This window comes from Berghia stephanieae, chromosome 2 (genome assembly GCF_034508935.2).
Source record: "Berghia stephanieae isolate SIO BIC M18660-M18661 chromosome 2, UCSD_Bste_1.3, whole genome shotgun sequence".
Taxonomy (NCBI): domain Eukaryota; kingdom Metazoa; phylum Mollusca; class Gastropoda; order Nudibranchia; family Aeolidiidae; genus Berghia; species Berghia stephanieae.
The window spans coordinates 3,629,653-3,656,152 of record NC_088361.1 but is presented as its reverse complement, the minus strand read 5'-3'; the positions used below and the strand labels follow the sequence as shown (position 1 = coordinate 3,656,152).

At 35.6% G+C, this 26,500-nt stretch overlaps 1 protein-coding gene across 4 annotated transcripts in view; it reads left to right on the top strand.

Annotated features, from left to right (window-relative positions):
• LOC144964179 (adenylate cyclase type 1-like) overlaps positions 1-26,500 on the top strand; it is a 258,709-nt gene that overhangs the window by 34,779 nt on the left and 197,430 nt on the right. For 2 of the 4 annotated variants that reach the window (XM_078898146.1, XM_078898144.1), the window contains exon 2: positions 16,330-17,287. In XM_078898146.1, coding sequence (XP_078754272.1) covers positions 16,676-17,287 — 612 coding nt within the window. In that variant the 5' untranslated portion in view covers positions 16,330-16,675. Of the gene's footprint in view, positions 1-13,481; positions 13,987-16,191; positions 16,234-16,329; positions 17,288-26,500 lie in introns of those variants that run through there. The other 2 variants (XM_078898145.1, XM_078898147.1) reach the window with 2 other exon arrangements.

The following is a 26,500-nucleotide window of genomic DNA, read 5'->3' as shown; positions in this document are numbered from 1 at the left end:
TTTGCTTTCTTTTGTGGCAAAAGACTGGCATTTTGACGACATTTTTTGGTCAGTGTCAGGCTATAACTATAGATAGTTTGAAGATGACGTCACTCAGGTCTTTGTTATAGTTTTTTTTGCCATTCGCATTTATGAGTAATGCTCACTGAACTGTATTAACCCTACTATAAACGTTCATGGATACACACAGTTTTGTGTGTTGGCCCGTTATACTTCCGGATGGCAATGTGTGAGCTTCTTAGCCAAGCGCATACTATCTATTCGATGGCTACGCTATGACACGGTTTTCATTAGATTTAGCAACCGATGAAAAAAAGCATTTTATTGGAGCCAAAGAAATTCATTGTTCAACACAGTTCATCTTTGTTCATTCGATCATGTTTGTCTCCTCATTCCTAATGTTAAAAGAAAAAGAGAAACAAAAACAAAAACATTGCCAAAGTTTGTGTAAAGCATTAAGCTGTAATAAGCAGTTCTCCGCCGTACTCTGAAAAAGACGTATTTAAAAATTTGGCCAGATGACTCGTCCTGCTTATGTCGATCGATTAAAAGGACTCTCATCTATTGAGCTTTATATAGCGCAATATCCACTGAATGTGCTCAAAGCGCTTTACAAGGGGTCCTTGGTCGACAGCAACATTTAACATGTAGGACGGGACATGAGGCCTGTTAGGCGATATCACAATTATTCGGACATGAGTACGGTCAGATGAGTAAAGAGCCTTTTCCAAGGACTCAACTATGCGCCGAGGGCGAGGCTCGAACCCAGGACCTTCCGATCCGAAAACGAGTGACATACCACTAGACCACATAGCCGCACATCTAGGTAAAAACTCTCAAACCTGGGACCTCTTGAGGCCCATGTTTGAGAATTTTTACCATGACGAGGCCCATTTAAATAGATTGAGAATTAAAATTCGGGTTTTCTGGCCAAATTTTTGAATACGTGTTTTTCCAGAGTACAGTTGTTAACTGGTAATAAAGAGGTTTTGTTTTTAATGATATTGCACTCAGTATTTCCCAAGCTTCTCTTTACACGCACTGTGGGTGGGTAAATGAAATATTATTTTAAAGAACTGGACGATTAGGCCGGAATAAATCAGTACGAATTACATTATAATTCAAAGTTTAAAAGAACCGTGATATAAAAGTCATTGGATTGAGATGCTTGTCTTTGAAACCTGCTTCAGTTGGTAGAGCACTTGCTTCACACACAAAAGGAAAAAGATAAATCCCAAGTGAAGTCGAGACCTTTTACTGACACCCCCCCCCCCCCCACACAGCAGTGGTTGGTTTACTGTATAATATATATATATATATATATATATTATATATATATATATATATATATATATACATTTTCTCACCGTACTCTGGTTAAAATGAGTACCTGGTCGTTTACAGCGTTGTCTATGTGGGGAAAATTGTAATACCGCCTCAGGCGTCATGTCTCGTTCTGCATGTTACGTGTTGGTGTTGGTTAGTGATCCTTTGCAAAGCGCTTTGAGCACGTTTAGTGGAGATTGCGCTATATAAAAGCTCAGGGTTTTTTAAAAATATATATATATTACAAAGACAAAAAGACAACATTATTATTATTGATATTGTTCTTGTTATAAGTTTGCTTATTTAGCGTATAAATAAATGTCACTGGCAACCATTGTATGTAACATCAAAACAGATCAATTAACATTTTTATGTAGCTAGTTAGTCTTCCGATTCCATTTTTATACCATTTAAAAATCAATTCAATGCACTTCCTTGTTACATAGTCTGCTATCATTATTTATGTTTGTCTTTTACAAACACTAAAGTCTGGCATACAAATATCCAATCAAAGGTGATCTGATACGTTCATTTACATATTTAAAGCATGTCTTCATTACATATATATATATATATATATATATATATATATATATATATATATATATATATATAATATCATATGAGCTTAGTGGCTCAATAATTATGGATGAGAATATATAGATGTGTGGAAATAGGATGTACATGTGTTTATGCATGTCCTATTAGAGAGATAGATAGATAGATAGATAGATAGATAGATAGATAGATAGATAGATAGATAGATTAGATAGATAGATAGATAGATAAATAGATAGATAGATAGATGGAGAGAGAGAGAAAGAGAGAGAGAGAGAGAGAGAGAGAGAGAAAGAGAGAGATTGAGAGAGTGATGAAAATATATTGATACACAGAGAGACAGAGATAGAGGACGAAAGAAAAATAGAAGGGAACACGATAGATAGATAGATAGATAGATAGATAGAGAGAGAGAGAGAGAGAGAGAGAGAGAGAGAGGAGAGAGAGAGAGAGAGAGAGAGAGAGAGAGAGAGAGAGAGAGAGAGAGAGAGAGTTTAGTAATCCTATTTGTTTATCTGCTTAGTCTGGCATGAAATGTGAAGGTAGAAGTTGGCACATTTATTATTAAATAAAGTCAAACAAACTGGAATACGCTCAACTCGATATCTACTTATATTATGCCATATGATGAAATAAGAAATGAATTCAGGTAAACTTATGATGCTTCCAATTTACCTGACTCTGCCTGGTGTAAAGGTCAGAGTTCAGTCCGTAGGCAGTGTAATAGACAGTCCTAGTTTTTATAAGATTATGTCACTTACACATTGTATAGCTCACCACACTTAGTTTTACCAGCGTTACTTCCTTGATGTAGATGGGAATGGACTCGTTGAAATGGTGATGCATAATATAAGTAGAATGAAGTTGACGTTACTCAGCTCTTTGTTATTGTTGTTTGCTACCGACGTTTATGAGTAATTCTCACTAAACTGTATTAACCAGACTATAAACGTTCAAGGTTAGACACAGATTTGTGTGTTGGTCCGTTATACTTCCGGATGGCAATGTTGTGAGCTTCTTAGCCAAGCGCACACTATCTATTGATACAGCTTAATGTTGCACGTTGACCAAATGCTTTCTTTCATTTCTTACGCAATTAATCACTTCAAATATCAATTGATAAACTAAGACGACTTTCGACTTGTCAACAATTATTAAACCCGAGATTTCTATAAAGTCTCGATTTTCCAATCTTTTGAATAAGTCAAAGGTCATATCAACTCATTTGAAGTATAATAAAAAAAATTTGGCCAAAATTATGGAAGGAAATATGTCAGGGAACGGATGTAGAGCTTAAGGGATTGTCTGTACTGTTTGACAGTAATGCATTAGATCCGAATATGGATTATTCCATCCATAATAAGTGTGTTTAGAGATTCTATTATTTCAGGAGCTGCAATTTGGATCAAATGTATGAAAATGTAAAATGCTTTTCCACCTAGTTATGATTGCCATGATTATAAAATGGATTTTTAAAAACTGTTAATTTGTTTCATCGAATGTGATTAACACTCTTTTCAATTCTTTCGCCGGGGAAAAGAGACAGCAAAGAATTGTGTGACGCCACGCGTGTTCTAAGTATTTCTATAGGTCATACCAGGAATTTAAAAACCAGGATTTCTTCACCGAAGTCAAATGCACAAAAGCCAATTATTCAAATCTGATTCATTAAAGCATATGTTATCTGATTAAAGTATTATGACATTAAGAGCTGATGGTCATTATACGAAAATACAATAGAAATATGCCATATACAAAACTTAGAGACTAGATATCAATTTTTGTGCACGTTACATGTGTAAATATCACTAAATCATTAAGAAAAAAAAATCAAGGAAAAACGGGAATTTATAAATCCTGTTGTGATATGGTTAATAACGTAAAATCCTTTTTTTACAAGTGGGGAAATCCTGAAACAACGAATGTTGGAAGCTCTGGTATTTGCGTGTCTTTTTGCATATTTTTTCCATGTTCCCATGGTGAGTTCATGCTGACACAAAAAGTAACTTATCTTCACATCGTGCACCAATGTTTTCAACTGAAAACAACCTTTACCTGACGGCATATGATGAAAACGTGGACAGACAAAGACCTTTTGATTCCAAGAACTATGAGTATTACTTTTTTCATTGTTCAGTTCTCTGAACTTATCATTCAAATCTAATCCAACACATCGTCGCTGCACCTTTAACTAGTTAATTGTCGCATTCTGGGAAAAGAAAAAAAACAAACTCGTATTTAAACATTTGGCCAGAAAACTCTTTCTTCAAATATCGACTTTCGGAAGTCCCAGGCTTGAGAGTTCTTGCCAAGATGAGGGTCGTTTAAATGGATCGAGTTTCTCCGGAGTACGACAGTTAACGGGTTAATTAAATGCTCGGTGTAACCTGGTAAATGTGAGAGATTTGACTTGCATTGTTGTAGGGGCCTGGTGATTCAGATCTACCCCGGGTAGTATCCATGACATAACTACAGTGGGCCGTGGTAGTATCAGATGGGAGGAAAGAGCGACACTAAAAATGACAATTTTAAGACGATTCACTTTTTCAACAAATAGAAATAGGAGGGAAATTTCCATTTCGGCTACTGCTTTTTATTCCGCATTTTACTTTTTTATTTTGCTTTTTTTCTTGGTTTTTTCTGGGGTTTTGTTTTGTTTGTTGTTGTTTTGATTGTTTTTATTTGTTTACTTCTTTTTCACATTATATTAATTGACTAATTTCGTCAAACGTTTCAAATTTTTCAGCACTATTTATGATGTGGTTCATTTTGAACACTTTTGGATACGTAATTATATGACTGATGTTAGCAAATTAAAAGTAATATAGATCGACTTCCTAATGTTTAATTCAGAAAGGATGTTGTCCTTAAAAATATCATTATCTTGTGGAGTGGAAGAAATCGTTGTAGGTCAAAGGAAAATGTCATGGATTGTTATTTCAGCTCGACAATGTTTGTATAATCAATGATTTGCGTCAGTCAGGCTGGCCAAGCGTGAATTTTGATCATACGTAGATAGCTTCACTCTTGTGACAAAATCTAATTATTGAGCTAGCTAATGTTCAAATAACCTCTGATAGCCGCAGCCGCTTCTCAAAAATTAGAATAATTACCCATTGAGATTATATGTGGCTTGCCATTTAGAAAGGTTAAATGGAATTTAAATCACTCGGCGCTTCCTTTTTTTTTTTTTTGTTTTGTTTGTAGACAACCGGGGAAGTGATCAGTCCTCGCCTAATTCTCTCTGATGGATTTTAAACTATGCAGGTTAGTTAGAGCTTTGTGTGGTTGTTACGATTATTTTAGCGGACAGAACTGGTGAGTATTTCACTAAACCTCATACCAATAGATTAGAATTATTTTTATTTAGAGCCGCCACAATATTATAATCCCCTGGTGAAATCCACAACAGGTCTGGCACTGATGTTATTCTGGCCTCAATCACAATTCTACGTGTCCGAGCCTGGAGGAACAAAGCCGTGGATGATAACTAAAGCAGATATCAGTCAGAATGCTTAGAAATCACCTCCCAACGTGAGGTGTCATGCATGGAATGGACAATTGATTTGTCCGTAATTATTGATGAGGAAAATTATGTCTCAACCGCATAAACCGTGACATCGAATTAAACCGGACACTTTCAATTTCCTTTAACCTGTTAACTGACGTACTCCGGAAAAACGGGTATTTTAGAATTTGGCCTGGAACTCGTCATTCAAATATTGATCAATTTAAATGACCCTCATCTTGGCAAAAATTCTCAAACCTGGGACCTCGCTCTGGTTTTTGGGGTCTCGAAGCTTATCCTGTGTCTTTATACCTTGACCCTCTGTGGGGACGCAGTTCTTAAAACAGGTTCTTTACTCACATTTTACTCACAGTACTCATGTGTACATGAGAATTATTTGCCGGTAACAGCGTTATCTCTGTAGAAAAAGATGTGATATCGCCTCAAAGACGTCATGACTCGCACTACGTAATCAGTAATGTTGTTGGCTTTGACGCCTTGTAAAGCGCTTTGAACTAATTAAGTGGAGATTGCGTTTAATGAAAGATCACGATTTTTACTGTCGCGTATTGCCTTTTACGTCATAGATTAAGATCACCCTGAACTTGCGGGAAAGTTTTAAATATGGGGCAGAGTTGTATTTCAAATAAGTTTTGCTATAATTGGATTCAATAGTCTGATGTCACGTCGCCCAGCAACGGCGACCATCGTGGTTCTAAAACAAAGAAAATCTATACTTTTTATTCTTCATGTCATGCAGGCTAGAACTTTTCATATGTCTTGTGATCAGAATGTGTAAAAGTCAAAACATGATCAGATTTATAATTTTTTTTCCCTCTGGATACGATTTTATGCTCGTCGGAGAAATATTTCATAAGGCCGTCCACCATTGTTCCGATAGTTTAGAGCCAGTTACTAAGTTACCATGCGTCCTTACGAGGGAAGTGACGTTACGACTGTTGAATCGTATTATTAGTGTACAGGACTTGAAGTCACAACACGACCTATATTAGATCCGAGGCCCGAGTCCGTGTTAGGAACTTTAAAATAGGGGAACTATTTTGCACAAATTTATCTCGTCGGAGTAGGACGTACCCTTTGTCTTTTATTATTCTATTTTTGTAGACCACAAGACTTTTTTATATGTCTATCTGTTAAATGTAAGCTGTTCCAAAATTAGTAGGTAAAAATTATAAAGCGCTTAGATCATGGTGTTTACCGTTGAAAATCGTTATATATATATATATAGTGTCTCTTTTTCTCATTACCTTACACAAATTAAATTTTACCAATTAATTAGCTGACCTTAAAATTTTACACCCCCCCCCCCCAAAAAAAAATAATTAAAAAAACAAACAACCCCAAACAACTTTTACATGTCCTTTCTCATACCTGTCTTCACGTTACCTATATCTATTTTTAGACCAACGTGTATGTCCAAGAATAGCAAAGCACCAATTACAACATAAAGTTAGTTTGTCGTGAACAAAGAGACAATGATGTCGCCATGAAAAAAAAACAATAACAAAAACAAACAACAACCATTTAGCATGAGTTTTAGCGCCTTTCACCATGTTCAATGTTATATTAACCAGTTAACTGCCGAAATCTGATAAAACACGTATTTAAAAATTTAGCCAGAAAACTCATCATTCAAATATAGATCGATTTAAATTACCCTTATCTTGGCAAAAAAAAAAAAAAAACAACAACAAAGAAACAAACAACTCTCAAACCTGGAACCTCGCTAAATTGATCGATATTTGAAGGACGAGATTTCTGGCCAAATTTTTAAATACGTGTCTTTCCAGATAATGGCAGTTAATTGGCTAAATCTCCCCTAACTCTCTTCTTCACCACATCAGGCAGGCCACATAATGAATGTTACAGAAGCTCTTACTAATTTTCAGAATGAAAATGTGTGTTATAAGTATTCGTGGAATTCGAGGTCGTGCGTAGTTAGCACGTTTTAGCAGTGATTGGGGTGTCTGGACTGACATGTCAGGTACATAAGGACCGCCACTGCCTGGTGACATGACAAAGACACAAAGGGTCAGTCTTCCTATTACGTGCGTGATTACGTCCCTGGCTATGTCACCACACCGCGCGATGACAGGGATGGCCATTCAATTTTTTCACGGCAGGAAATAGTGGACTTGCCGTTATACGTAGCTAACTAAAGTGTAGACGGAAAAGAAGTGCAAGATGTGGGGGAGGAGGAGGAGGAGGAGGAGGAGGAGAAGGGGGAGAAGGAGGAGGAGGGGGAGGAGGAGGAGGAGGAGGAGGAGGGGGAGGAGGAGGAGGAGGAGGAGGAGGAGGAGGAGGAGGAGGAGGAGGAGGAGGAAGAGGTGGAGAAGAACAAGATGAACAAATGCTTCCATGCCATTTTGCATCTCTTCCTTCATCCTCCTTCTTCTTTTCCTCTCCTCTCTTTTCCTCTTTTTCCCTTCTTCTTCTTCTTCTTCTTCTTCTTCTTCTTCTTCTTCTTCTTCTTCTTCTTCTTCTTCTTCTTCTTCTTCTTCTTTTCTTCTTCTTCTTCTTCTTCTCTTCTTTCTTCTTCGTGTGTGTGTGTGTGTGTGTGTGTGTGTGTGTGCATGGCCTATTATTGCATAAAACAGTAGCATTTCATATATAAAATGTTCCATGCGCATTTTTCTTTTTTTTCTTCTTCTTCTTCTTATTGAACGACTTTCGCCTAGTGGCGCTTACGTCGACTGCATGCAATGTTTAGAAAAAAAAATTGAAATATGAGCTCCTACAAACATGTTTTGACCTGAAATTGTTAGATCCGTATCAATTTGAATACCAGCAACATCTTAGTGTAGAAGACGCAATTTTAACCTCCACAACTTCGATCGCAAAACACGTTGACCAAACGCCCTCGAATTACGCCAGGATCCTCCTGTATGTCGACTTTTCGTCAGCTTTTAATGCGATGAACACAGATATTTTGCTTTAAAAGTTGTGCAACATAGATATTCCAAACTACCTTATTAAACGGTACAAAGAGTTTCTGACCCATTGACCGCAGTGTATAAAATTGGGTGAAAATATCTCCTACAAAAGAACGCTGTCGAACGGATGTCCCTCAAGGATGCGTGAATTCCCCAATCCTGTACATCTTATACACCAACGACTGCAGACCATCCTTTGAAAATTGTTTTATAGTGAAATATTCAGATGATACTGCTATTCTTGGTTTATTAAAAGATAAAGTTACCGAAAAGAATTATTTCAAACAAATTAATATCTTCACTAATTGGTGTAAACAAAATCATCATCATCATCATTGCCTCTTTCACCCTGGGTCAGGATATAGGCCACAGACAAACAGTTTCCATCCTTCTCTATCCTGGGCTAACTTTTAAAAAAATCTCATTCCAGGTCTTACCACTTCTCTGTATATCAGCTTCTTTAATTCTTCTCCATGTTCCTCGTGGCCTTCCCTTGATCTTCTGCCCTGAGGGTTCCAGTTCAATACTTTCTTTAACTTGAGAGCTTTTTCCTGCTTCATACATGGTGCGAACGTTCCACGACGCAAAATCAACTTGAATTAAATGTTGAAATAACGAAAATAAGAGTTTGGTGTAAAAAATAAAACCGACTTAAAATGCGTAACGATCTGTAAAGATGATGTTGAGATAGTTGAATATTTTAAATATTTAGGAATAACCATTGATAGTTCCATCAATTTCTCTCAACATATTAATATAATATCTATGAAAGTTGCCCAAAGATTATACATCCTAAGGAAATTGAGAACATTTCAAGTAGGGAAGAAAATTATGTTAAGAGTTTATGACTCATTGATTTAAAGTGTAATTGCGTTTGGCTGCACTATATGGCTTGACGGATGCCGACTTAAAGATAAATCAAAAATTTAAAAATCTATCAAAGAGGTAGGAAAAATGATAAACCATCCTCTTGACGGAGTGTAAAGGATTCATGGAAAAGCAATAGAAAGGAAAGCATTCGCAATTACCAATATTAAAAAAGAAATATTTTATACCATGATTTTAATCTTATACCATCTGGAGAAGGTTTTGTCAGATTAAATGTAGAACCAACAAATACAAATCAACGTTCGTTCCATCAGCAATAAAAATGTTGAATATTTCATATGGTACAACAAAACCAAGGATTGATGCGTTGACTGATTGACTGATTAATTCATTTAATGTTAGACGTCTAGATTAATTGACCAATTTATAATGATGACAATATTTGGTTCAAATTGCCACAATTGTAACAAATTAAAAATGAAATGTATCTGTCTATGTTGTGTATATCGCACGCGTGAAAGAAAGAGAGGAAGAGAGAGTGTGTGAGAGGGAGAGAGAGAGAGAGAGAGAGAGAGAGAGAGAGGGAGTGAGAGAGAGATGGTGAGTGAGAGAGAGAGAGAGGGAGAAAGAGAGAGACAGAATAAGTAGGAGTGAAATATCTGTTCAATCTTATAGTTATAATATTATAACGTTATAACAAGTGTAACTAAATGACAAATTGCCATATTTATGGACAATAAAGATTTATTATTATTATTATTATTATTATTATTATTATTATTATTATTATTATTATTATTATTATTATTATTATTATTATCATTATTATTATTTCTACGTTGACAATAGGAAGAAATAGAAAGAAAACACAAAATGCAAAATACATTTCCCTCCCACTTCTTTCACCGATCAAGAGTAGCCTGTTTTAGACAAGAAGTGGCCTCCAAGTGGATTCTTCTATCCCTATTGATAGAATTGTGAGGGTGCAACATATTCCCTATGGAATAAGTAGTCATTGGGAGCTATTGTCCAATTTCATCCGGTTTCCTTACCGGATTCATTTACTTTCTTAAAATTCTCTCTCTCTCTCTCTCTCTCTTCTCTCTCTCTCTCTCTCTCTCTCTCTCTCTCTCTCTCTCTCCCCCCCTCTCTCTCTCTTATCTCTCTCCCCCTCTGTTGTTTAGCGATGTATTTAGCTCGGGCTTGAATCCAGTTACTTCAAATTTCTAAGTTTATTTCTGCTACTCATTTTTATTTTGGAGTTTTATTCTTAAAACCCGAGACTGCTTAGTTTGTCTAAATTTAGTTACTGTAATTGTATTCAATAGTCTGACGTCACGTCGCCCAGTAACGGCGAGCAGCCGGGTTCTAAACAATGAAAATCGGTACTGTTTATTCTTCATGCTGGCTAGAACTTTTCATATGTCATGTGATCAGAATGTATAAAAGTCAAAATTTGATCCTATTTGTAATGTTTTTCTCCTCTGGATACACTTTTATGCTCGTCGGAGAAATATTTCATAATATGAAATGGCGTCCACCATTGTTCCGATAGTTTAGAGCCAGTTACTAAGTTACCATGTGTCATTACGAGGGAAGTGACGCGATGACTGTTGAAACGTATTGCAATAATGTATCTGTGATGGGTATCGTTAAAGTGACAATGTTGTAAATATCGTTTTAGCAGCTTTCACTGTCCGTTGTAAAGATAGAATGAAGTGACGTCATTCAGGTCATTGTTATTATTCTTTGCCATCCGCGTTTATGAGTAATTCTCACCAAGCTGTATTAACCAGATTATAAACGGTTAAGGTGACACATTGTTTGATATGTTCGTCCGTTATAGATAGAATGAAGTTGACGTCACTCTGGCCTTTGTTATTGTTTTTTGCCATCCGCGTTTATGAGCAATTCTCACTAAATTGTATTAACCAGACTATAAAAGTTCATGGTTACACAGAGTTTTGTGTGTTGGTCCGTTATACTTTCGGATGGCAATGTTGTGCGCTTCTTAGCCAAGCGCATACTATCAATACTTCCGGATGGCAATGTTGTGAGCTTAGCGCACACTATCTATCCGAATGCAAGAAAAACGATTCTTGGTTCTTCGTCTTCCATCCGACATGGAACAAAATTTTGATATAACGAAAACACAGTATTTTTTTCATAAGACTGTAGATGACAAGCTCCGCGTTGCCGTATTCTGAAATTTAAATAAACGTTTTTTGAATTTTGGCCAGAAACTCACCCCACAAATATCGATTGAAGGTAAATTCATTCGATCGATATTTGAAGGATGAATTTCCTGGCCAAAATTTTTAAAACGTGTTATTTTCACAGAATGGTACCATTTTATGTAATCCGATGCTACCATCTGGTAATATGCCAAGGTGAATTAGACGCTGAAAGTTGAATATTAATTAATTTTATGGAATCTGAGATAGATCACCACATCCTTGTGACCCACCACCGAAAACCGGCATAATTTTAAAGTTAAAATGGTCAAACATATTTAAATGGGAGTTTTAGCACTGAATGAAACTATCATTTTCATCAATACAACAGAGACACCTAGCTAAAACGTTTCTCTGTTTACCATTAAGCCAATTGTCAGCTACGTAACCTCATTTAATGCTCACAAACGATCTGACGAAACTTTGAGCTTAGACAATTGGCCAGCCTCATTGTGGGACCAAGGATAGTTAACCCCCCCCCCTCCCCCATTACAAAGTCTGTAATTTATTAAACAGCACAGAGTTCACATTTCGCATTTCTGATACTTTCATATTAGATTTTAAATATTTTATCGTCTGTCCATCACTACATAAAACCAGATCTGGGAAGAAGCCTCAAGTTTTTTTGTTTGTTTTTTTTTTTTTGTTTTTTTTTTTTTTAATGTCAACGAGTTTACATTTTGTACCACCACCACCGCCGAGACAAATCATCCTTGTTTAATTACACTCTGATTATGTCGTGTTGAAGTAGGTCTGTTAACATTTTCACAAAGATAGAGCTTTGAACAATTTAATTAAGCATTTTCTTAGCGCCACCTGGCTTAAAATAAAACACCTGCACAGTTGAGTTCTTTCCCTAGCTTTATAAAATTTACAAGTTACCAAGGTGAATTGGGCTATCATGATTCATGGCGGACTTCACTTTCATTATTGTTTTCAATTGTCGTTGGACTCAGTATCAATCTACATTTTGTATGAACAAATGGGTTAAAGAAACTGCCAAGCGTTGTCATTGCCAGATGGTGTTTTTAGTGCTGGCAAACTTGACAGAAACAACACTCAGCGGTTACTTATTCAAATTAGATGGAGACCCAGATCTAAGCATGTCGACGTTTTGTGTTTTTCAACACAAATACTCTGTCTCTTCACCTTCTCCTCTCTCTAACGTCCCTACAACTTATACATAATCCATGGCCTCCAATAAATTATTGTAAAGAAAACCCGCCACAATATGTGACCGATTGCATGTGAGATGACATCCATATGCAGACAATCGGGGGGATAAAATGATGACGATAATAACTCTACTACTGCGACAAAAACAACAACAACAACAATGACTACTACTACTACTACTACTACTACTACTACTACTACTACTACTACTACTACTACTACTACTACTACTACTACTAACTACTTCTGCAACAACAACAACAACTACTACTACTACTACTACTACTACTACTACTACTACTACTACTACACTACTACTACTACTACTATTACTACTACTACTACTACTACTACTACTACTACTACTAATACAACTACCACCACTAATACTACTACCACTACTGATACTACTGCTGCTGCTACTACTACTACTACTACTACTACTACTACTACTACTACTACTACTACTACTACTACTATTAATACTACTACTATACTACTACTACTACTACTACTACTACTACTACTACTACTACTACTATTACTACTTCTACTACTACTACTACTACTACTACTACTACTACTACTACTACTACTACTACTACTACTACTACTACTACTACTACTACTACTACTACTACATAATTAATAATTATAATTTCCATCATCTCAGCTATATCTCATTTTATTGTGCCATATTGATAACTTTAAAAAACCCGTTAATATTAAAAAGAGAATTAAAAAAAAAACCCACAAGCATTCTCACCACTGGCCGCGGTATTTCAAGGCCAAATATCCTGTTCAACTCTTGTTCTTTGTTCTTTCACGCTTAATTTCACTTCCCGAAATAGCCCATTCTATTTTCTATTTTGTCATCGTTTTCTTTCAAAAGCACTTGATTGCTTCGAGCCTGTCGTGTTACAACTTCGATAGTGTGCCATGGCTTCTGTGTTAGATTTCTGAATTGGACGACAACCGTGTATTTGCGGTCCACCGCCTCAAATACGTTTTACATCGGTGTAGACCGAGGAGTACATAATTATTATTTGTTTGCCTGATCTATGAACGCAACTATGGGCTTGATTTAACATTGCTGTAATAATACAGTTATTTCACATGGGCTTGAGAGTACATTTATAACAACGATGAGCCCATAACAATTTGGATTATCAGACCTGTAAATAAGTACACATTGGAGATCATATAATATGATAAAACATTCACATTTTTGGAGTTAAGGCATGGGCGTGTATCAATGTTACGACGTCTCTGATTTTAACAAATTCAAGCCTTGTTAACTGTGATAAGTGACAATGGATTCTAACGTTTGCAAAATTCTGGTCTCGGTGTCATGAATGAGGAATTGAATTGGTATCTATCTTTAGGCAATGCAAGAGTTCTGGTACGTAAGAGACGACCATAAGACACTTGTTTGGTGTGGAATAGAATTTTTGTTCAATATGGGCCGCAGAGGGAAACAGGGAAACATATGAATCCTTGTAACCTAGATGAATCATTGGAAATGTGCTATATAAATTAGCATTAAAAAAATCCTGCGCCCATCACAGCTTCCTATTCTTATTCAAGTTTTTGTGTATCCTTTCAAGAAATAACGAAATTCAATTTCATGTCCTGTCACAACATTTAGCTTATTCAGCCCTTCAAAGGCCAGATTAAGTATTACTCTTAACCGACCATATTTTACCATTTCAAGAAGACAGCAGTGACTGTAATGGAAGAAAAACGATCTTTTTGCAAAATACTTGTTTTCTTCATTTTTGTCAGATAATCTTTACCATCAAATATCGATCTAATAAAATTACCCTCAACATGCTAAAAACTTTCAACTTTGGGTCGTTTTAATATATAGATAATTTGAACTTCAAACTTTTCTGGCCAAAATGTTAAAAAAGGATTGTTTCGTTGTGCTGCAGAATAGAATATGTGTAGCTCTTATACCATGAAGAAAATCCCAACTATCTCGAACAAGATTTACTCTCCACCCCCTCTCCCAACACACACACACACACACACACACACACACACACACACACACCTACCCCTTCCAATGCGCTTTTAACCCAAAGGCGAGTGAATTAATGATAACATCGCCCGGTAGATCGTAAGAAACAATGTAAATTTAAATCTATTTTTCTATGCACGTGTGATAAACTAAACAACACCAATACAATAACAGGAATTCTCAGTGATTGACCGCTAGACATGAGAACAAAAAAAAAAAAAAAACAAAAAAAAAAAAAAACCCCACCCAACAAAACAAAACAAAACAAAATCAAATACAAAATAAAAACAAAATAAAAAATCACGAAAAAGCCCCTAAAAATTCAAAAACCAAACGAAAGAAACCTTGAGCTTTTACAAAGCGCTATATTCACTTAACGTGCTAAAAAATCTTTACAAGGGGTCCCTAGTCAACAGCAATACTAAACATGTAGGACCAGACGTGACGCCTATTAGGCAATATTACATTTTTTCTCCGACAAAGACAATGCTGCAGCCGGTCATGTATTCATTTTACACCTGAGTACGGCGAGAGAATGTGAGTAAAGAGCCTTTTTCAAGGACTCAACTATGCGCCGCTCAGAGCGGGACTCGAACTCAGGGCCTTCCGATCAACAGGCGAGTTTCATACCAGTAAATCACTTAGCCAAACATGTATAATTCCTATACCCCTATACATTAACATACATATACATTCCTATACATTAACAACCAGATCGTAACAACAGAACAATAAATAAAATGGAGACGTGTTTTCTATTATTACATTATCATATCCATAATATGACACTGTGTCACCGATGGCCCGTCCATCTTCATTACCGCTGTGATAGATAGGACTTGATAAAAACAAAAAAACAACATTCATAATATGAACACATGGATGGATTGTTTTACACCACATTATCTGACGGATTATTCACCGGGGTTTATCAAATTTAGATATGTAATCTACGATTTTAAAAATTAACACATGAGGTGGTTGTATGTGGATAAGCACTAATTGTTGCTCCATTAGTGTTTTGGCCGTTATACTTCAATACTTTTTATTCAAATTGTGAATAGCTGGTAGGTGTTGTTGATGAATAATTAAAAAGATAATCCACGAATCCAACACGTTGAAAAATCTATCACAAAGTAATAACTGATAAATTGGCATCATGAGACTGGCACCAGAAGACTAATACAACTAGCTTCCTAAAGGGTCAAAAACTTTGTCTACACGTTGTTATGTTAATCCTTTGGTGCCCGACTCTTGGGTTTTGGATTGTTTTGGTCATTATTCAAGTTGGAAAGACCGATGAAAGCTGGATTCTCCGCAAATTTATACCATAATCCATAGAAGTGGAATTTCCGTATTATATCATGCAATAATCAATGTTTTGTCAATCATCGAACATTGATTCTATTTTCAACCTTCATTTGACTCTGTCGTAATATAAATGATAATACGATTGCATTTAGATTGTGTTCCACACCATTCAAACATGCTTTAATAGGTTTCAACGAATGATAAACACATTACAACAAGGAGATCAGGTGTCTTTATCTATATTTTAATACAACAGCAGATAACATATTGTATGTCTTTTGTGTTGATCAGTATAGTTGACGGACAGTTTCTGAAGTTGGCCTGTTAAGAAATAGACCCTAATGATCAGTTTAATGTACCGTCGTCGTCATTTTCAGGATGTTTTAATTTTGTCATTTTTTTCCATTTCAGACATGACAGAATAAGACAAGAAGCAAGGATTTGATTCATATTATCATCGTTAAAAATGCGAATGAAATCACATCAGTTATTCATGCAGATAATCATACAACTATACATGGAAATTCGTATATTCTTCAACATTTTTGGTATTTCTGTAGCCACAAAAATGTAAATAATTGAATGATGGAATTTTTTCAACAACTTTTAATTTTTTGTATAAAGTAGTTCGATGTGGGTGGTGGTATATGTGCGTATAGATTTAACGTGTAACACAAACGTATCCAATCCATCGGAAGCTTTTGATTAACATTTCATTTACCTATTCAGTGAAATTACTTTTTACCTGATTAACAAAATGGCCGACATTGCAACAGAAGATACTCCAATGTTGAAACAGCTGGGAAAGGCTGGTAACACCGGACCCAAGAGAGCTCAGCGACTTCTAAGTTGGAATCAATTCAACAGCGTCGAGATGGAATCTCTCTACCAACGTTATGTCTTCAAAATTCAACAGTCTGCAATGGTGTGTTTGACTTTCCTGCTGACCATTCTCTGCTTCAGTCTGGCCGTCCTGATTACAGTGTTTGTCCGGAGCTACACCATTTACAGCTTGTATCTTTACGCACAAGGAGTATTTTTCTTAATTCTTCTAGTCTACATGAAGGCCGACCACATGAAAGAACGCCACTTTACTCTAGTCAGTTACACAGTTCTTGTTTTTATCGCCATGTTTGGAATTTCAAGCTCTCCATTGCCGCTAATTACGGAAGCGGAATTTGGGGAGAAACACCACGAATTGAGCATGGCAGATGGCGCATGGGTCGTGGCTTTTGTGGTGTTCAATGTATACGCTCTTATGCCCATTCGTACTCTGATAAAATGTTTCTTTGGAGGAGTAATTCCACTGATTCATCTGGTTGTTTCGTCACAGACATGCAAACTAAACAAGGATTTACTTTGGAGGCAGGTGAGTCTTCACTGTTTTAAAACTTTCAAATTTTATCATTCCTTAATCCATTAAAATTGTTAACAACACGGAGAGGATATGTGTCGTTAGACCCAGGGAACTGCGGTAACATAACGTGGAGCAGTATTAACCCATAAGATAGATAGGTGAAAAGTTTTGATATTATACTTTCGGTATTTCAAACGCACTTTTCTGCGTCAGATTTTGAAGAGCTGGGTATGCCAGCAAGAAATGAAGTGAACAGAGAAGTGCCAGAAAGACATTGGAGAAAATAAATCTGCATTGACGTGGAGTTGAACCCATGATCCGACAGTTAAAGTACCTCCGCCTGGCCACGAGAGGAGTCAGGCGGAAATGCGTATCAGTGAGCGTCCCTCTCCTGGCCAGGCGGAGGTGCCTGTATCAGTCGGGGTCCGGGTTCAACTCTCCATTGTTGCAGAAGATTTTGTCTCGATTGTCTTCTGAGACTTCTTTACTCATTTATCAACATAAATCCAGCTCCATTCACTGTTCTCAATTAATGGAACGTCAGACTAGTCTTGATGATGACATTTGAATTTTAAGTCATGACAATTTGTACATATTAATTTTATAATTTCATTTTAACTTTAAAAATTCTTATTTGCCATCTGTCTCATCCTGACACAATACCGTTCTGAGGCGATCGATCTCACCCTATGTGCACATTTTTGCAGGTATGATAACCGGACACAACTATGGGGTTTGATTTAACATTGTTGTAATGAACACAATATTGGTTTGAGAATATTTTCATTATACAGTGACCCCATAGTAGATTGGGCTATCAGACCTGAAAATGTGTACACATCGGTCTCACTACAAACACGTTTGGGCTGTTTTTTTTTTTTGTTTTTTTTTTTTAAAAAAAAATCCATACTATTCTTAGTTTCATCATTTTTCGTTCGTGTTATATCAGTGCCCTTAAAATTTACATATCCAGGCTTCAGACAGACCTGCCATGATAGAATGTTTGTTTGAGTCCAGGAAATCAACTCGTAATGCACAGTGAAACAAACGAGATTGGAACGGAAACGTCAATCTTATTCAATGTGGCATGCATTGGGAATGTGATGCACCAAACAACCTCCTTTCCACACGCCTTTTATATATACTCTCTCCTTTGTAATTATTCATAGCCTTGGATAATGAGATGGGGGGAAAGGGGGGGGGGGCGTGTGGTTAACTCATTGCGTTGTCAGAATGTCTGGGGTTCGAGCCCGTTTTTTAAGGAACTTTCGTGTTTTTTTTTCTTGGGCCAGATTAATAACCCCCCCCCCCCCCTCTAATTTTCTCGCTTTGGACAACAGGTTGATTCCTGCTAACACCAGACATTTGCTTGATAGATTACTATATTTCTTCATTGAATGCCGAGGCGATGACATATATCAGTGTTGCGTGGAGGGGTGCAATTTAAAATTAGGAAACATCAAGGAGACTTCCTTCCAAACTTTAGATTCAATTGTCTGTATAAAACTTGAAAAAGAGGACACTGAATGGAAACATTTACCTATTCTACTCGTATAATACTAGCTATGCTTATCAAGTAAGAAATATTACGTCATCATTGTTGTAATTGTAATTCATATTCACACCATATATATATATATATATATATATATATATATATATATATATATATAGAGAGATAGAGAGAGAGAGAGAGAGAGAGAGAGAGGGAGACCCATCGCCTCAATATGTTAATATATTATCGTGGTAATATATTATCTAAAAATAGTTTGAGTTTGAAGTCTTTGGTAATGAAAGTTGAGTTACAATGAGATACTTAGACGGAGGATGATAAATATATTCTAGCTGCATAAAGCTGTCTAACATTTGATAATATTGGCGTAAAATGTATTATCTGTTGTTATTTCGACAAAATGTCAGGCTTAGTCATGGGGTTATAAATAACATGTTGGGCAAGTGTTGATAGAGAAAATTGAACTTCGATTCCTGACTCCGGCACTCGTTTGTGAGTTAGACTTTTAATGATTTGAAACATCTATACGTACCCAGAATTGTCAAAATAACATTTTCATTTTGTTAACATAACTTAGAAAAATGTTATCGATAGAAGAGAGTTACAAAGAGCATTTAAACGTTTTTAAAGCTTAGTAACTCTTAAATGATACGATATGAAAGGATATAAAGCAATCATGTTAATATTTCACAATCATGACAACATTAAGGGGGCAAAACAATCGGACAATCGTGCTACAAGTTGGAATTTATTTCAGTTGTGACAACTTTATCAATTAGAGAGTTAATTGGCACCTGTAGAGTTTCCAATCATTTGGTATTATCATTTCTGGAAATACGGATTGGATAATATTCCTATTATGTCAGGCATCAATCGATTTAGTTGAGGATTTAGATGTTATGTTCATTTTAAAAAAAGAACTTTGTACAATTTGATTTAATTATGAACTGTTTTCAGTTTCCTTGGTAGTGTATCTATAACTGTTCGTTTTCGCTTAAAATATCATATGGATATAAATATCTTATTGTAAGAAAATAAAGTCTGGAAATGATGGGCCTAGATTAACATAGTTGTAATGGGCAATATTTTGCGTCATTCTGGAAATGGATTGCTATAACTTTTATTATTATATTATTATTATTATTATTATTATTATTATTATTATTATTATTATTATTATTATTATTATTATTATTATATATTATTATTATTATTATTATTATTATTATTATTATTATTATTTTTATTTTTATTATTATTATTATTATTATTATTATTATTATTATTATTATTATTATTATTATTATTATTATTATTATTATGATCATCATCATCATCCTTTTTTATTACGTTTTTCTGTGCTATATTTATAGTTGAAAGAGAATAATTCTTCAAGTGTTTGCCCCACACAAAGATTGGAGTCAGGGATAAACAAAACGAAAAGCTTCGTTATAAGTTCAAATCAGCGTTAGTTTGCAGTGAAACTCATCCATAAATTAGTATAAACAATTTACTGCTCTTCGTTTTCCCTCAAAACGACAAGGAAGAACGTCCGCATCGATAACTAGCTTTATTTCACTCACGCAGGCTCCGCTAACGAGGCATTATATTTTCATGAACGCCGATAACACGAAATTCTTGGAGGATTGATTTTTCCTTCCTTCCCCATGGATTCTAATAGTCTGATGTCACGTCGCCCAGCAACGGCGGCCATCGTGGTTCTAAACAAAACAAAAAAAAATCGGTACTTTTTATTATTTATGCTGACTAAAACTTTTCATATGTCTCGTGATCAGAATGTGTAAAAGTCAAAGCATGAAACATATTTATAATGTTTTTTTACTCCTCTGGATACGCTTTTATGCTCGTCGGAGAAATATTTCATAAGGGCGTCTGCCATCGTTCCGATAGTTTAGAGCCAGTTACTAAGTTACCATGCGTCATCATTACGAGTGAAGTGACGTTACGACTGTTGAAGCGTATTGAAGTCAGGTAGATCACAGTTTTGTGTTGGTTTTCCGCAGACAAAAATTATAAGTCCTCTCCGCGAGGACGAGAGACGCATGCGCACTACCAACATGACGTCCTCTCTCTAATAACTTTTCCGCCGGTGACGTCACAGACTATGGGTGACGTCCAATCAAGGGACGCTACTCTTCCGCTAATCTCATTCCCTACAACCCACATACAAGGCTTGTGTTCCTGTCTATAAATCAATCTCGATTATTTGTCTCGTGTGTTCAATGATAGAGACCTTTAATTTGGTACTTGTCGGCAATGAACACCAGAGGAACACTGCAAACCATTTCCATTTTATTCCCAGTTCCCAAATTGAGATTAATCTTCCGTGTCTGTGAGTGAAATTATAGGCACGTTAAAATGTAATGTATTTTACACCACGATATTAACGTAGATATTTGTTTACTATTGGACAACCCGCAATGTTTACGGGGAAATAAAAGCTAGTGAAAAAAAAAAGGAATCGTCTATTTAAATCATTGCACTACTGTATTGTGGAAATTACTATAAAGATATCAAGACGAAGCGCTTCAGCCATCAACGATAAAAATCGGTTTGGTTATAAAGTATGTAGATGCGCAAAAATGAATAAAACATTATTTTTAAACATTGAACTTTTATATAGCGCAATATCCTCTAAATGTGCTCAAAGCGCTTTACAAGGGGTCCCTGGTAAACAGCAACATTTAACATTTAGGACGGGACATAACGCCTGTTAGGCGATGTTATAATTTTTTCGTACAGAGACAACGCTGTTAACGGCCAGGTACTCGTTTTAACACCTGAGTGCGGTGAGAGAATGTGAGTAAAGAGCCTTCTCCAAGGACTCAACTATGCGCCGAGTGAGGCTCGAACCCAGGACCATCCGATCCGAAAGCGAGTGTTATACCACAAGACCACATAGCCCCACAATTTAGCAACAACCTGAGATGATCGATCATTATGCCCTAGCAGATTTTACAAATAATCATTTGAGTAGACGAGTGATAGAATTACCCTTAACTTAAAACTTTTTTGCAAGTTACGTCTATTTCAATCTGTAAAAATTGTTTTGTAATTTTTAGATTTACCAGTGATTCCGTGCTCGTTCGGAAACATTTAAAAATGAAAAAAAAAAATTCCCTTTATTGATCCCCATTGGGAAATTTGTCTTTAGGGCCTATTCCAAGGGAAGACTGGAATAACCCAGGCATCAGCCGCAGAGCAGCGCCGCAAAATGAGCTAGGGCGAGGTGACCTGCTCAACGCCACACAGCGCGGCCTTTTGAGTACGAAGCAAAGACCGTACCGCTGAGGCACGCTGTCCCATGGACCGTACTGACGAACTTAAACCCCCAACCCTATTTTTAAAAAAATAGATACCTCAAAATATTCTCTTTATTATCTCGTGCTTTAAGTGGTAATTTGGTGTTACATAATAAGTAACACACTCGTACGTACGCACACGCACTCACGCGTAGTCAAACACACAATCTCACTCACTCTTTGTATGCTTGTTTGTTTTCGCGAGCGCTCGCGCACACACAACATACACACATGCTGTCAGCACTCTCAGTCGTCTTGCCCTCTGTATGATACAGAAGATAATTTTGATGATGATGATGATGATGATGATGTTGATGATGATGATGATGATGATGATGATGATGATGATGATGATGATGATGATGATGATGATAATACTAATTTTAACCGTGCTTGTTTTGTATTTTTATTGAGCCAGGCAATCGTAGTATAATGGGAATTTACGCAAGCAAACACAAAGCAATAAAAGATTAATCTTAGAAAATGAAGTTATTAATCATTTGTGTTATGATGATAAAGCCAAACAATAAAAATCTTTATGCTTTGTAGCGGGAAGTTCAAATAATATCAAAATGTCACATTCATTATTTCTATTAATTTTTCTTTCTACCTCTTTTCCATTCACAATTATTATATCTTAATATTCTATAATCGATAATAATATAATCAAGATGATTTCTACGCAATCATAATTACGATTGAATTTTGTATGACTGTCTATTCGATTAAAATCACAACCAACCATCTACTTATATTGTAATATTTGGGAATAAACGCTGATGTAAACATAATACAAAGATATAATTAGATTCGTTAATTATTACACAGCCGTAATTGGGTAACTGGGTCTAAGATTAGAATATAGGAAAGCCCTATATCATAGTATAATATACGATTGTTACACTCTTGATTTTTGGAATTCCGGACGTATTCCCAACCTTGCGCGTGCGCGTTGGGAGCAAAGGTCAGATGCCAAAACAGCAAAGGTCAGATGCCAAAACACAAGAGTGTAAGAAATATTTTTTCTACCCCTCCATCGATTCTAAGTTTGTTCTCTCTGCATAAAGGACATTTATTTACAAAAACACATAAAAGATACTTTTTAAAAAAATCAAATTTTAGTGAAATATAACGCTTGATTATCTGCCGTCACACATTATATATATATATATATATATATATATATATATATATATATATATATATATATATATATATATGTATATATATGTATGTAAACTTGATATCATTACCCGCCACTATTTTATGGTGAGGAGTAGAATAATATTCTATTTAGATGATAGAAAATAATTACTGCATTTTTCATGATTGATTTATAATGTCCCATCTATTCTGCCATGCACTGACACAGCACAATTTTTCATTTGTCCAAACGTTCACTTAAAAGAAAAACCCTCCACTGTTCTAAACGTCTCCAAATAAAGATAAAGTTTTAGACTTTTCGACAAGATGAGGGATATTTTCATTGATTGGCATTTTTAAAAATTCTCATGACAAAGAAACAAACCCCCGAGAATTATAAGCGCTGTTTTATGTGTCGTCTATCCTTTTTTATTGCATGGTCAGAAATGCTGAGTTATACCACGCAAGTTTGAATCTCACCCGTCCTGCCCTTTTTATGATGATGACAATAACAATGATAAAGATGATAATTTTATTGATGATGATGATGATAATAATAATAATAATAATAATAATAATAATAATAATAATAATAATAATAATAATAATAATAATAATAATAATGACAATTATGATAATAATGACAATGATAATAATAATGATGACAATAATAGTAGTGAAACTAGCACTAATAATAATAATAATAATAATAATAATAATAATAATAATAATAATAATAATAATAATAATAATAATAACGATAATAGTAGTCATATTAGTATTATATAAAACGTCATTATTTTAACAAGAACATGTATTCTGAAAATTATTTGTAATTTGATGTATTCTTCTATGCCTGTGACCCATCGTATCAAAACGGTATTATGTCGAGATGATCCATATGATAAAAAATCAAAATCAAAGTGAAGTCAATCTGATACAAACATGAAATTTTGGTATATAGCGCTCTATAAAAACTGCATTCTTCATTCATTATTCTTAAAATGCTATAGAAGGAACGAAATTGACGTCACTCAGCTCTTTGTTATGTTTTTAGACAGCCATTTTGGTGATTGCTGTTCACTAAAATAGTATATCAATCAGACAATAATCGTTCCAGGTTACACACAGTTTAGTGTGTTGGTACGTTAGCTCCGGCTGGCAGATGTTGTGAGTATTTTACCAAATGCATAGCATCAACATAAAAGCAACCAAGGTCTGATTTATTTTGGATATAAATTCAATTTTCAGCATCTTAGTCACCCAGAGGGGGTCCTGATAGCTCAGTTGGTAGAGCACTCGCGTCACACGCGAAGGGACCAAGTTCGATCCCGGGGACCATCGAGATTCTTTCTGACCCCTCTGTACACCCAGCAGTGGATGGGTAGCTGGTTCTGTTAGACTTGACGGAAAGTGATTTGCCATAGACTAGCGTCCTTTCCAAAGGGTAGCAAGTAATTGCTATTGTCCGTCTCACGCTATAGAAACCGTGAAAAACTCCGGCACCATGGGCATCACGGCTCTGAAGGCCTAATTATTTAGTTATCCTGACATATTACCGTTTCGAGGCGACGGGTAACATGTAACAATATATTTTAATGGAATGGAACATTGTGTGACTAAAAAAAAAAACAAACAACAACACAAGCTGGCACTTTCAACAGTGCGGTGGGTTTGGATAGCATGATAGAGAACATTGTTAATGTGATAATATTCGATTGTTCATTATGGCGGCTGCCATAACCAATTAATTAGCCATCTAGACTTATGGGTGCTGCTCATTGAATTGAAGGAATAACGTTTGTACATTGTAAAAAATAAATATCATTCCATGCAAGTGTTCTACAAGATTTGATGGGAGGAAAAAGAATAACAAGATGAATAGGGACGGAGAGAGAGAGAGAGAGAGAGAGAGAGAGAGAGAGAGAGAGAGAAAAGAGAGAGAGAGAGAGAGAGAGAACGAAAATGTATGTGTGCATGTGTGTGTGTGTGTGTTTGTGTGCATGTGTAACTATGAAATAATTAGAGAACGAAAGCAAATGATTGTGCTTGTGATTCTGAGAGATAAATGGATACTTAGGGAGAGAGAAAGAAAGAAAGAAAGAAAGAGAGAGAGAGAGAGAGAGAGAGAGAGAGAGAGAGAGAGAGAAAGGAAGACAGAAAGAGAGAGAGAGAGAGAGAGAGAGAGAGAGAGAGAGTGAGAGAGAAAAAGAGAGAGAGACGGGCAGACGGAATAATTCGGTTGATCAATTCTAAACGCATTGCTTTTCTGATTCACGATTAAACCAAGAACTGCAACCTCCATATTAGTCTAGTCTAGCAAAAAAAAAAAAAAAAAAAAAAAAACCATCGAAGATATCTGAACATAATCTGATAATCTTTCTATTACATATAATAGCAGGTAAAGTCAATATGTTGTTGTAACAATACCAACTGTACTTTACTCTACATAGACCAATTACCCTTGACCTTTATGCTCCTAGTAACCAGTTAACTGCTGTCCTTTGGAAAAAAAAAAAAACAACTCGAATTTAAAAATTTGGCAGAAAACTCGTCCTTCAAGTATCGGTCGATTTAAATGACCTCGCGAGGTCCCAGGGTTGGAGAGTTTTTGCCAAGATGAGGGTCATTTAAATCGATCGGTATTTGAAGGACAAGTTTTCTGGCTAGATTTTAAAATACGAATTTTCCCAGAGCACGGTAGTTAACTGGTTAACCATTTAAAATATGCCTTCTACTTTGATGATATTTTCTTACATACAATAGACTGATTAACAATGTGTAAAGGGCACGCACCTAATATTCATAGTACGAGATAACCTTGGTCCTCTTGTAATGTTAGATAATAATATATTGTTATTGTGAAACATTTCTTTTTAAAATAAATGTGGACAAAATATGAAATCCGTCGAGTGACTTCGTACAAAAATTAAGAAAAGGATGACATACCAATAAGTAACCTTTCAGAACCAAAATCCTTCCACTGTCAACAACAAAAACAATAGAATTGACGATAAAGAAGTATTGATAGACGGGAGTGGACAGTCGTTGTCTGATATAACGTTTTTTCCCATTTTGACCCAAGGAATTTTGACCTGAAATGTAAATGAATCAAGTGGACCCTCATGTTATGGACAATTCATAAATATGAGACTTCATTTAAGAAAGTCTGAACTGTAAAGATTAAAGGAAAGTTTGGGATCATTTTAATAGGTTTATCTAGAAATAAGTTTTCTTTCACCATTT